General features: G+C 49.2%; 4 protein-coding genes across 4 annotated transcripts; 2 read left to right on the top strand and 2 right to left on the bottom strand.

Annotated features, from left to right (window-relative positions):
* Positions 1–276: 276 nt before the first annotated feature.
* On the bottom strand, positions 277–1,154 carry PV06_09812 (uncharacterized protein). The gene is made up of 3 exons (XM_016411289.1): positions 920–1,154; positions 737–821; positions 277–678 (listed from the first exon to the last, which is right to left on the bottom strand). Exons 1-3 carry the CDS (start codon positions 980–982, stop codon positions 629–631), a joined length of 198 nt encoding a protein of 65 aa, XP_016258043.1. The 5' UTR covers positions 983–1,154; the 3' UTR covers positions 277–628.
* Positions 1,155–1,840: 686 nt separating this feature from the next.
* PV06_09811 (uncharacterized protein) lies at positions 1,841–3,231 on the top strand. Its single transcript, XM_016411288.1, has 3 exons — positions 1,841–2,266; positions 2,317–2,558; positions 2,623–3,231. Exons 1-3 carry the CDS (start codon positions 2,080–2,082, stop codon positions 3,019–3,021), a joined length of 828 nt encoding a protein of 275 aa, XP_016258042.1. The 5' UTR covers positions 1,841–2,079; the 3' UTR covers positions 3,022–3,231.
* A 3,524-nt stretch (positions 3,232–6,755) lies between these two features.
* On the top strand, positions 6,756–8,952 carry PV06_09810 (uncharacterized protein). Its single transcript, XM_016411287.1, has 3 exons — positions 6,756–7,185; positions 7,260–7,780; positions 7,829–8,952. The coding sequence occupies exons 1-3, from the start codon at positions 7,171–7,173 to the stop codon at positions 8,538–8,540; spliced, it is 1,248 nt and encodes a 415-aa protein (XP_016258041.1). The 5' UTR covers positions 6,756–7,170; the 3' UTR covers positions 8,541–8,952.
* An 869-nt stretch (positions 8,953–9,821) lies between these two features.
* Positions 9,822–11,488, bottom strand: PV06_09809 (uncharacterized protein). Its single transcript, XM_016411286.1, has 3 exons — positions 10,977–11,488; positions 10,729–10,904; positions 9,822–10,652 (listed from the first exon to the last, which is right to left on the bottom strand). Exons 1-3 carry the CDS (start codon positions 11,020–11,022, stop codon positions 9,906–9,908), a joined length of 969 nt encoding a protein of 322 aa, XP_016258040.1. The 5' UTR covers positions 11,023–11,488; the 3' UTR covers positions 9,822–9,905.
* Positions 11,489–11,557: the final 69 nt, after the last annotated feature.

Raw genomic sequence — 11,557 nt, 5'->3', positions numbered from 1 at the left:
GTGTTAAACGAGGATGTCAATGTTAAAGTGTCAACTTGAGGAAATGTATAGGAGACACGTCGTCTCGGGACGCAACAACAAAACTCCGGTTAGTCAGCACACTTGCTTGGAGGGCTTGTATCCCAGTCTAGCACGCCGCAGATCTCTACTTCGAATCATAGGGCAATCACTTTCAAGATTATCAAAGCCGACAGCTGAAGCAGGAGCATCACTTAACGTTCTTTTGACGGAATTAACGGAGCGAAAGTGGGCAGACAAGAAGCGATGTCCAACTGCCTCGACTTATCCCTGTGACTTATCCCTGGTAGGTCACACAAAATCTTGGGCAATACTGCTTCACAAGACAATGAGGAAAAGACTAAACACGATGGAGGATCGAAAGAAGACTAACACACAAGAAATGAGACGTATTAGTACGGCCCCTCAAAGCTCTGAACGTGAACATCTACGAGTGGTAGCCAATTCCAGTCCTGAGTTTCTGCGGTTGTCTGTAGTGAGAATGCGCCTCCCGTAAACTCCCTGCTAACGCTTTACAAAACGGGTGCGAGCTGTATCGATGAGATTGCCGCATGTTGGGATGATGGTGTTTTCTATACGTTGCTGTCATGAGACAACTTCATGGCTCATGTCATTTCTTCTTCGTCGAGGCTGCATCTGTTGTCTTTTTCGCTGCTTCGGCTGCACATGCGGTCAGTTCTCACTTCAGATACTCAAGTTGACGTGAAAGGAAACCCACCTTTTGCTTGCTTTTCTCGCATAATGGCAGCCTGCGCCTCTTTCGCCCGCTGAAACTCGGTCCCGGTTTGTGTGTTCTTCTTTTTCTGTTGCCGCCCCGTTAAGTCAGCCACCCTATCGTAGGATCGTGGTGTATACAAAATCTTCGTATCGCATTCTTTGTTTTTTGGTACATCGTACGCACCTGTCCAGCTTGCTCTTTCATGTTCTTTTCGCGAGCCTTGTCCCGCTGATTGCCTCGAGTCATGTTTGCGTCTCGACAAGTATTGAGACGAGAAGTAGACTTCGATATGCAGCGAACAGACAGTTGAGAGTACACAGGATAGCGACCGGAAGGGTATGAGTAGTGCTAGGTCGTATAAGTGCCGTTGAGGGGAAACAAAAGGGTCACTTTGGTCAGATAACAGAGTCAATCCGCTTCAGTGCTTGCTCTTTTCTGCCTTCGAATAAATTCGAGGTGAGGAAGTGCACCTGAGTTAGGTTAGTCGACCGTAATAGTTTACTGCGAAGTATACGTACCAGACAGCAATATTGATCTGCCTCAGAATTTGGATCTTCCTTCACATCGGAAAATCAAGACTGTCAATATCGACCAGAAATAAAGCAAAGTGTTTTCTTCATTGAATCGTTTGCATGATATATTCGATTGGATGCGACAATGTCGATGCTACAAATGAACTTGGCGGCAATGAGGGGCATGTGAACTGCTCCGAGGCGCGTTTCAGATTCATGGAGAGCCTCAACACCGTTGGATCCTAGCCATTCATTTCTTTCACCTACTCCAAGCCTGAGGAAACGATATGTCGAATCCTTCCTGACGAGTAGTGATCGATTTCGAAGGTGGCAAAAGGCCATTGCAGCATCTTCTCTGAAACTTTTTCGCAAAGATTCTCAGACAATTGGTGCATGTCACCAATTAGCACGTCTGGCTCGCGCGATGCCCGACGCATATACTACAGCCTCACCATTGTTCGCGCGCTTAATAGATGTCTATTGCCGTGTGAGTATGACGGCTTTGTCGAGACCAACGAAGAGTCAAGAGGACAATAGAAGAAGTGGTTCATGGCTGCCTCACCCTCAAAATGCACAATCGTTTCCCATTCCTGTTCACCTTCACTCTCCCCTATTCAGTTCTATTGATGTTGTTGCAGCCGTTCAATGCTTTTGATCCTACTATTGTCCTCCTTAAGCAGGCACCTTTGACTAGGGCCATCTCTCCTTGTCAACTTCGATTTCCCTTGATATCTCAAACTCGCACTTCGACCTATTTCAATATTTAGTACCGCAACAATTTCGCAAGCTCAAAAGTCAACTTTCGTCCTGATTACTTACACCTTCCCAAAGATGCTGTTCTTTGGAAAATCTCTGCTCGGCGCTGGTTACGTCGTGCTCAATGTCATTCGAGCTGTGAACATAATTGCCTTACTCAGTGTAATGGCTGCAAGCTCAGTCATGCTGGTCAAGACCTTCATTGTGTCCAAATTTTTCTTCTTCGATGCCTGCGAACACATCATCAGGATAGTGATGAGCGGTATGTTGATTGCGGTCACAAGCTATACAAGATGCTGACGGTTCCTCTAGGCTTTCTGATCGTGACAGAACTTCCACTCTTCAAGGGCTACATCTCGCGCAATTGGCCTCTCTTCAGTCCTCGATCGAGCTTCATCATGCTAGGTATCGCCATGATATTCCTCGGAAACAGTATCTTAGGTAATCTCAACAAACAAGCAACCAGTCAAGAGAGTTTGGGATTGCCATTCTGGCGACTTGTCATTGCTTCCGGCATCATCGTGCTGGTCATGGGACCCGTCAACCTCCTTGCGGTAAGCTTGCTTATTGGCGTTTGGGCTTTGGTTTTCGCAGGAATGAAATACTGACCTAGCACAGAGTTTTGTGTTTAGGGACAAAAAGGCACATCTCACTGCTCGTCAAGTCCGGTCTCATGGTGCAGTCGCATCTCACAGAGCTGATGTTGAGGCCTCGACTCCCAAACCGCCCAGCCGACGCAGCCACTACCGATCATTCTTCTTGGGCTCCAAACGTGACACTCTCCCGCCTTACAATGTCCGCAAGGGTGCCAAGCAGAATGACATGGTCGAAACACCGAAGATGCACCTCGCCATATCATCACCCTTCCAGTCCCAGGTCACCACTGTACAGAGTCCAGGTGGCGCGAGCTCAAAGTACAGCCAAAGTCCCAAGAGCGAACGATACTTGACGAGCCCCGAACTGAACAGACCCGATCTAGCACATCATCCAGCCATCACACATGGACAGGCTCTTTAGGCAAGAGCTGCGAACGGTGATCTGGAATTTCAAAAAGGTCCTTGGATGGCCTCGGGTTCGGTACGTGAATGCAAAAGTCAAAGAGGATCTCTCCGGTCGTTCATACTAGCGCGTTGAGATTCGATGGGAAATGTGTAGCGTTGCTGCAGAAGGTCGAATCCATCTTACTTGGAATAGCAACCATTGGATTGAAGAATGGTTTAGTTGGATAGGGATATGAGAATCTTGGATATATCTTTTCTCTCCATATGTGTCTTTTGGACTACTCGACGGCCTTGACCATACTCCGTACTCAGATACCACCAGCTCAATAATAAATTAATTCATGAGCAAAAGTTCAAATACAACGGTGTTGGTCACTCGGGCACCCGGTTAGCCGCCGTTCAGGTTTGCGTTCATTGACCTTCAATTGATCATTGGCGAGTACTCGGTCATCCACAAAGACCCGATCATAATCTTGTAGGCGACGAGCCTAAAAGGGCTGAACTAGTTATGCCCGGGGAAAGAATCTCATTGCCGCCGTGACGAAGGTGTTGGAAAAAGGGCTCCCTAGGCTTCTTATTCCAGGAGACCAACCAGGCATAGAATGGAATGTGGAAGGTGAGCCGAGAACGTGCATAGCGAGCGGGCTTCAGAGGGCATCCACACAAAGGACCAGCGTCGTCCTGTACTCGGTGCTATTTTATGCATACAGCACAATGATACGGAGTATAGTTTGTCGGAATAAGATACAAGAAGGGTCTTCGTCCGTAAACTAAGGCCGATCAGTACCAGTGTTCTAAGAAAAGCCAGGAGTAGTCGCACCGACTGCGAGGAGGATGTTGTTATTTGAAGCCCTCTGAGAAACAAATCGAAGCGCGGCTGCATGCTCCGTGGTTCACACAACTATAAGTTTTTTTGTATGCGTACGGAGTATCCGTACTGGGCCCCGTAATCCCCAAATTTGTACTTTGTTCGTTCTCAGGAACTGCAAAGGTTGACTTGGCCAGCCTTGGAAGAGCTAACAACCTCCAGTCAAGTCCCTTCTGGGCCGAAGCGGCCCTCACACATCACATCCCATTATTGGTAATCGGATCATTTATCGTCTTGAGGAAAAACGAGTAGTTGCGAAAGGATTAGACAACTACGCGTACAGTACAGACACACACACACACACACACACACACACACACACACACACACACACACATATCAAGTTCTCTCGGCACAACCCACTGCCGATAAGTTCTTACCTCGGGATGCCAAAAAACGAATGACAGGGGGGGCCCAGCTGTCAACGCGTTATCAGTTCTGCGATAGAACCCTGCTTGATAGAGGAGATAACCAAGGGGCTTTGTAAAGCAGGCGCCGCTCAAAAAAAAAAAGGACCGACATCGGCAGAGACCTCAGCCAAAGTCTGCATTGGATGGCACCCGTTCGATCTACTAATTTTTTTATTTCAATCCTCATACTTTTTTTTCCAGTTGCTGGCAGATCGAGCGCTGTACCAGATTATTATTACCCCCGATTCACGATTTTATCCGTCCATAGCCCAGTAACCCCGAGACATGGTACTCCATACTAGTTATGCTCTCCCGTACCCGCCCTTCACAGAAACATGCCTAGTAGGTTGCCACAACTGGGGGAATCTAACCAAACCAGGGCTCGTCTGAAACCCCGCTCTTTAGTGTAACACGATCGAATTCAGGATGGCTGTCCTGTCCTTTCGCTTTCGCATCTGCTACTTTTTGTGGGCACAGAGGAGCCCGAAGAGGGGGAAGCACAAGGCGTGGACCATAGACTTCGGCTTGACATTTGAATACCGGTTTTGGGTCCCTTTCTCTGTGGCTCAGAAAGCGGCAGTGACAGGCCTCATGTCTCTGAAGGTCCAAAACAAAAAAAAATTGTTCCGGAGGATCAGCAAGTGATAGTCGCTGGGAGAGCCGGACGACTGGGAAAGGATTGTCCTTCTGGAAGAAAGTTTGAAAATAACAATAATAGGCCGATGTCCGGGTGCACTGTTGTAAACATTTCCTCTCCTGTCAGACATTGGACCAGAGAGTCTCCGGCGCGGCGGCCTCTTTTACGGGGTGATTATCCATCTTATCCAGCTTGAGTATATCTCGTACGGGATGTACGTGTACGAGTACTCATACTCCATACTCGTATGGATATTGCGAAGAGACATTGGACCGATGACGCAGGTTAAAGTCGATGCTGACCAAGGTCATAAGCTGAAGGGGCACGATGGATGCTGTGCAGCACTATTGGGAGGCCACCGGACCAGGTCGTATCTATGCACAGGTCAATCCGATGACGGAATTGTGGGCTCGACAAGTGCGTGATTTTGTTGCCTCGCGCCGCTATCAGGCGACCAGAGCAGCCGCCAGTCAGAATACTGGCCCGGTGCTTTCATGGGTACGAGCTTTGGGGTGCTGGAGGCGTTGGCGCGTACCTTACTGCAGCTGTTCGCATACAATGCATATCTAGGTACCTGTTGGTGGCAAACCTGGTCTCTTGGTTCGACACGTCGGTCTTATCCTTCTCCACACAACCTCAAGAGCCACGACATCGAACTCTGCCGTGCCGCATGCGTTGCGATCTACTTTCGTACTCGATTTGTCTTTCCCACGGCGCCGCGTCCAGAATGCGTGGCTCTAAGTTCTCCCTGAAGCATGGCTCTCGCTCGGGCCATCGCATAGAACAGTTGGCCACCAATAGACATATGGACTCGTAGCTAGAACACTCGTCGACTTTGTGCTGATTCGCGGAGTCAAAGAGGTACCGGGAGGGTGGCCCAGCGCAATTGTGCTCATCATTGCCACTCGGAGTAACCGTGGGGAGAGCGATTGAGCGATACCTTGACACCTTTTGGGCTGGCGCGGCTGGCCCGAGTATCATCTATCACTGGTACTACGGAGTACTTCTCCAGCTCCTCGCATGGCGCGGACGAGGTCCGTTCCCTCGCATCCTTGTCTGTACCGGTATTTGAGTGTAGTCTGTATGTGAATAATCGACGGGCATCGTAGATCTCGGATTTGTCGTCTCTAGTTTACGTTGACAATAATAATCATGATGAAACAGGCCTCTTGACGAGCCGATACGATTCTTCGTGAGGGGGCCGCAATTGTTTTGGCAAGGAAATGTTTTAGTCAGGTACGAAGCGAGACTGACGGCGTGTTGTGGCCTGGTTTGCCTGACCCGTGACCATGTCTCGATACTCCAAAAAACGCCCCCATGCCTCGTATGCTTGTTGTCCTACGGAGTAACAAGCCCTGGTCATGTCCATGTTCGCCGTGATCCCATCATCAACTCGAACCCCGTGGTCATCGGCATCTGGCGGTTGATGGTCGATGGGGTTGCATTCCACCATTCCTTCGATGAACTGAATTTGTATTGTACTCGTACATAATCCCGACGCGCATTCTACTTCCCCTGTTTGTCACCACGTACACTCGTCCGAGACCTGCGCTTGCTTATCGCGCGCACACAAGATCAAATCTCTCCTGGCGCTCTCGTTGTTGAGACACTCGCCAATAGACTCGCCTGGGACAGAGCCACGATAATTAATTTCCTGCAGACGCTTAGGCCCAGGCACGGGCTGACCCCGCAGCTAACGAAGCAAGGAACCAGTCAAAGGCACAGAGGCAGCGAGAGGTCAGAAGACAGCGGAACGAGTTTAGCCTGGACGAAAGAAGGTGGACGATTCAATTTTGGCCCTTGTCCAGAAAAAAAAAAGTGTCCAACTCGCAGCTCCTCTTTCAGTCGTTCGCTCTCCACAGCCACAGTGGACAGTTCACACTCATAGACATTCCAGCCTGTGCCTGTTCCGCACTCCCACACTCCTACATCCACGGTTCACACATTCCAACACTTCTGGTTCCTGAACATCTCATCTCTCTTTCCAACGCATCCAACCACCGGCCTACCAACACTCAATCACTGTCGGCTCGAGTCGCTACACAATCCATTCGCACCACGAGACAATCACGACTCCCCAACAAAGCCCCTCGCGTTCAATCGATTCGCCGGTGCATGCCCGAATCTCCCCCCCCACCAAACAATTCGCCTTGACTGCTGCCATCTCCTGACGGCTCTCAAGTTTCGAGACTACCAAAAAGTTTTGGACTCGGGAGTCGTCTGATAACTTCCTCCATTATTCTGTTTACAATGGCTTCTTCAAAGGTGAGCACAAAAAAAAAGTCACGGATGACCCATTCTCGACCTGAAGCCCGTGCTGACTCTAGTTCTAAACAAAGGAACAACCATCTTCTCGTCCTGCCTCGGGCAGCTTCTCAAGGCCCTCGTCTAACACGACAAGACAACATTCTCATTCTATCTCCTTAGCGCCTACAAACCCCTCCCATCGAGTCAATCGTCGAAAGAGCGTCAATACTTCAACCACTGCACAGGCCGCTATCGCTGCGGCATTGAGAGAACAAGGTGACGCGTCAGTCATGCCGTTCCAAACCCACCGAAGAAGTTTGGGCTCAAGAAAGACAATGGAGTCACAAAGTATGAGTGCCAGACCGAGTATGCACTCGTACTTCAATGGTGGCTCCGGGAGTCGCAGTGGCCAAGACAATGAAGCCCTCGAGGACAACTCACAAGATGAGGACCAGGCCTCGTCTTCCAAAAACACGAGTACCAAAAATAGAAACAGAAGAGCTAGTGAAGGGTCATACTTGATCAAAGGCGATGGCAAGAAGTCAGCATCTGAGCTGCGCTGCGACACCTGTGGCAAGGGTTACAAGCACAGCAGTTGCCTCACCAAGCATCTGTACGGTTGACCTGGACTTTCCACACTACTTGTACTGACAGAATCTAGATGGGAACATGATCCAGCATGGGCGATTACGTCTAAGCTGCTTATTTCTAAGCATCAGCAGGTTCAATTGCTAGAAGCCGCGTCCGTGCTGTGCAACATGACTTCGGAGGGATCGCCATTGACCCCATCCGATCTTGAAGCAGCGGTCATCGACCCTAGTGAAGGATCTTCGGCTTCTCCAGGCTTCTCCTCTTCTGAAATGCACGACGACGTCAGCTCTGTTGAGACCACACCGCCGCCCATGAGCGAAGCCGCCTACCCTGTTCCTGACGCCAAGCGCTTCAGTGTCAGCAGCAATGGTTTCTCACGCTCATACAGATCGATTCCGTCAAGCTCCTACACCGAGAGCGTTTTGTCGCCGGGCCTGCCGCCACAAAGATTTTCCGGGGTGGACTTCCGCCCTAGCACATCGGGAACCGATGATGGCAGTCTTGCTGCAGCCACCGCAGGCCTTACCTTCAACGGGACACCTCGCACAAAACCGACCTATTTAGGTGCCGATGTCCCGCCTGTACCACCATTGCCACAACAGTACCAGTCCTTCAACAGCAAATCGTCTGACAGTACATTGACCAACGTATATAATCCTTTGTTGCAGATGCATCCCCCGACTTTGACCCAAAACCTCTCGGACGAACGCAGCTACCGGGAGAATGAAGAGGACAAGGACATTGCCATGGAGGATGAAGAAATGTTCAGGATGGAGGAATAATAAACTACATCACCAGTCCCCGAGCGAGACTATCCGTTCCTTACTACACCCGATTTTTCCTACGTTCTTTTACAACATGAATTGATTGGGAAGGTTCTTCGCAGTATGTACGTACTTTTTTGGTGTGACAAAAACCACAAACAGAAAAAATCATACTCCCCAGCTCCGCCGACAGATCCTGAAAGCACCGATGAGTTGGCTCGTTCTACGTCACGAAGTCGACGAGGTTAAAGTGAGTGGGACTGTCCTGTCCTTTGCGTCGAGCAGGCTTTTTACATGTCATACGAATTGGAGTTGTTATATCTTTGAAATGCAGGAAAGCAATAAGGCACAGCAAGCCACTTTTTAGTACGACGAAATGATATTGGATTCATCAATTTAAGACTGCAAAATTTTCTTTTGGGCTGATTTTTCATCGTTGCGCGTGTGTGCCTGCGTAAGGACATGGTTTTTGCTAACGCGCTTCGTGGCTTTTCTACATTTTGTGCTGGTGGTATGTGTTGCGATGGCCGCAAAGCCGTTCGATGATCCGATCAACAAAACCCCCGCGCTTTGGATCAGCGTTGATGTGCGCCTGGTAGCGCGCCATGATTGTCGGTTCTTCCACTTTTGGCGCAAAGGTTGTACTGTACCGATGGAGTCTATCTGGCGTCAACGCTGATCAGGGACTCACGGCGGCGGAGCTTATCCGCCAGCCTACGAGTAGGCTCTCAGCCACTTTTCTTGACGATCGAACCGGTTCGTGAGAGTTTCAAAGGCACGAGTACGACGATGATGGCGACCAATTCTTTTTGGGAGGGGGTCGGAAACGATCTCAAGTTGAGATGTTGATCGATATACTGGTAGATCACGCTTGTTGTTCGACGAGGCTGGGGGTTTCGAGCCTTTTTTTTTTGTTGAGAGACCAAGAGGTGAATGCATTACCGGAGTACTTACTACTTGAGTGCGACGTCACATGGATTCTGCAGTGATAGACGTACTCATCAATAAAGCAAACGAAGACGTATGTGTAGTAAATAGAATATAGTACTTCGTGTGTTGGCTTCGAGAACACGATACCTACGTTTACACTCATTCTTCATAGCAAGCCTGAGACAGTGTGAGAGTAGCGTATAGAAGAGTAATTAGAGGTATTTTGCTTTTTAGGCAGCCTCCTTTTACTCTGTTTTGAAACCACCCTTTGCGTTTTCAAATGGCCAACCGATACCTAGGTGTATTCCTACAAGGTTCATCTATTTTCAGATCAAAAGTGCATTTCAAAAAGTCTTCTAATCATTTTTGGGTTCCTACTGCAATGATGTCGATTATTTTCCTCGTCACAACCAAGTATCCTTTTGCATGTGTTACCTACCGTGGCAATCCCAACTATTGCTCGTTCAACCACTTGTACACGACCCTCAAATCCTTGCCTGCGTACCTGGGATCACTCGAGACTTGATCGAGGACCTTTAGGGTTTCTAAAGAGAGTAGAGGTTTCGCCCCAGCCATCTCCGCCAACCTCACGCCCAACTTGAGGTCCTTCTGGCCGAGCTCCAACCGGAACCCACCGTTGTACCCGTTGCTGGCGGCGCCCCCGGGGGTGATCCCAGGCACGGGGTTGTTCTTGGACGTGATCCAGCTCTGACCGCTGCTGGAATTGATCGTGTCGATCAGATCCTTCATGTCGAGGTTCAACTTCGCACCGATGTTGAGAGCTTCACTGGCGACCAAAACCTGCGTGATGGACATGTAATTGTTGATGGTCTTGAAGGCGGTCCCGGACCCGACCTCGCCGCACCTCCGGATACTCGTCCCCATGTACTCGAGCAACGGTTTGACGACGGGGAAAATGGACTCTTCACAACCGACCATGACGGTGAGAGTACCCGCTTTGGCACCCAACGGACCTCCCGAGATCGGTGCGTCGATGAAGGTCAGGCCGCTTCTTGAAGAAGAAGAAGAGGACGCATCGCGGATCTTGTTGATGATTTCGAGACTCATCGTACCACATTCCATGGCGATTTTGGGGTTTTTGGAGTTCGACTGCTTGACACCCGCGAGAATGCCATTTGCCGGGTCGAGCCATACACTCTCGCAAGCTGCATCATTGGGTAAGACTGTGAGTATTGTGTCCTGTGGGCTGAAACTTCAGTATTTCGGTTGTAGCTTTTTGAAAGCATCTATTCTGGACTCAAATGGTGTCACTCACGGCTTTCTGAATGGCCTCTGCTCCATTCTTGGCTACTACCACAGGTCCAAATTTGCCGGTTTGTTCTTGGAATTTCGAAAGGGCTTCTTCAGACACGTCACAAATAACGAGAGTCTTTTCCTTGGGCATTTTCGTACGTAGGTTGACTGCCATGTTGTAACCCATGACGCCGAGGCCTGTTGGTTTGCTTCAGTTTCTCAGTTTTCCATTTGTTTCTTCCCTGTCATGCTCGTTCTCAGTAGACGTACCTATAAAGGCCACGGCTTCTTGTGATGTTGCTGCTGCTGTTGCCATGTTTATTTCTTGATCTGTTCCTTCAACGTGTATATATTTGTTTTGATGAATGGCCCATCAGGTGGATTCGTCTAGAATGCGTTTACAAACCAGGGAAATGCTATGCGACTTTTAGAGAATCGGAGACCAAAGTCGACCTTTCTCCGATGATGACGGGATACATATTGGAGGCAAAAGGCTCGATACTGCTGTCAAGATCGTCCCACACGATGAGGAGAAGGCCCTCACTACTTCTCGTACAATAAGGTACTTTTTTGAGTCGTCGACGAGAACTAGACAAAGAAAGAGGGTCAGCCGTTCTCCGCATGGTTTGCATATCCTCGGTCCATACGTGACGAAAGGGAACTTGAATCTGGGGATCTTAATCTGATCAGTGGTGTAAGTAGTCTGTCCATCAATTACTATACTTGTACTTGGCAGAGCTTAACGGTTGAATTGCCATATACAACTACTCGTAGTAGGTTCTGGCTAGCATGTGAGGATGTGGGAGATATCTCTGACTTTTGTTCTGAATACAACTGTAGGTGCCGAGGTA

The sequence above is a fragment of the Exophiala oligosperma genome (assembly GCF_000835515.1).
Source record: "Exophiala oligosperma strain CBS 72588 unplaced genomic scaffold supercont1.11, whole genome shotgun sequence".
Classification (NCBI taxonomy): Eukaryota; Fungi; Ascomycota; class Eurotiomycetes; order Chaetothyriales; family Herpotrichiellaceae; genus Exophiala; species Exophiala oligosperma.
Note: the sequence above shows the minus strand (reverse complement) of the source record. Positions and strands in the feature narration are given on the sequence as shown.

Bases quoted from the DNA above. Each gene is read 5' to 3' on its own strand.
- PV06_09810 (XM_016411287.1), top strand. The intron at 7,781-7,828 runs GTACGGTTGACC...GACAGAATCTAG, and splicing joins AGTTGCCTCACCAAGCATCT to ATGGGAACATGATCCAGCAT.
- PV06_09809 (XM_016411286.1), bottom strand. From the start codon at position 11,022: ATGGCAACAGCAGCAGCAACATCACAAGAAGCCGTGGCCTTTATAG. The intron at 10,905-10,976 runs GTACGTCTACTG...GCAAACCAACAG, and splicing joins AGAAGCCGTGGCCTTTATAG to GCCTCGGCGTCATGGGTTAC. The intron at 10,653-10,728 runs GTGAGTGACACC...TTCAGCCCACAG, and splicing joins CAGAGGCCATTCAGAAAGCC to GACACAATACTCACAGTCTT.
- PV06_09811 (XM_016411288.1), top strand. From the start codon at position 2,080: ATGCTGTTCTTTGGAAAATCTCTGCTCGGCGCTGGTTACGTCGTGCTC. The intron at 2,267-2,316 runs GTATGTTGATTG...CGGTTCCTCTAG, and splicing joins CATCAGGATAGTGATGAGCG to GCTTTCTGATCGTGACAGAA. The intron at 2,559-2,622 runs GTAAGCTTGCTT...GACCTAGCACAG, and splicing joins GACCCGTCAACCTCCTTGCG to AGTTTTGTGTTTAGGGACAA.
- PV06_09812 (XM_016411289.1), bottom strand. From the start codon at position 982: ATGACTCGAGGCAATCAGCGGGACAAGGCTCGCGAAAAGAACATGAAA. The intron at 822-919 runs GTGCGTACGATG...GGGCGGCAACAG, and splicing joins TGAAAGAGCAAGCTGGACAG to AAAAAGAAGAACACACAAAC. The intron at 679-736 runs GTGGGTTTCCTT...CCGCATGTGCAG, and splicing joins GCGAGAAAAGCAAGCAAAAG to CCGAAGCAGCGAAAAAGACA.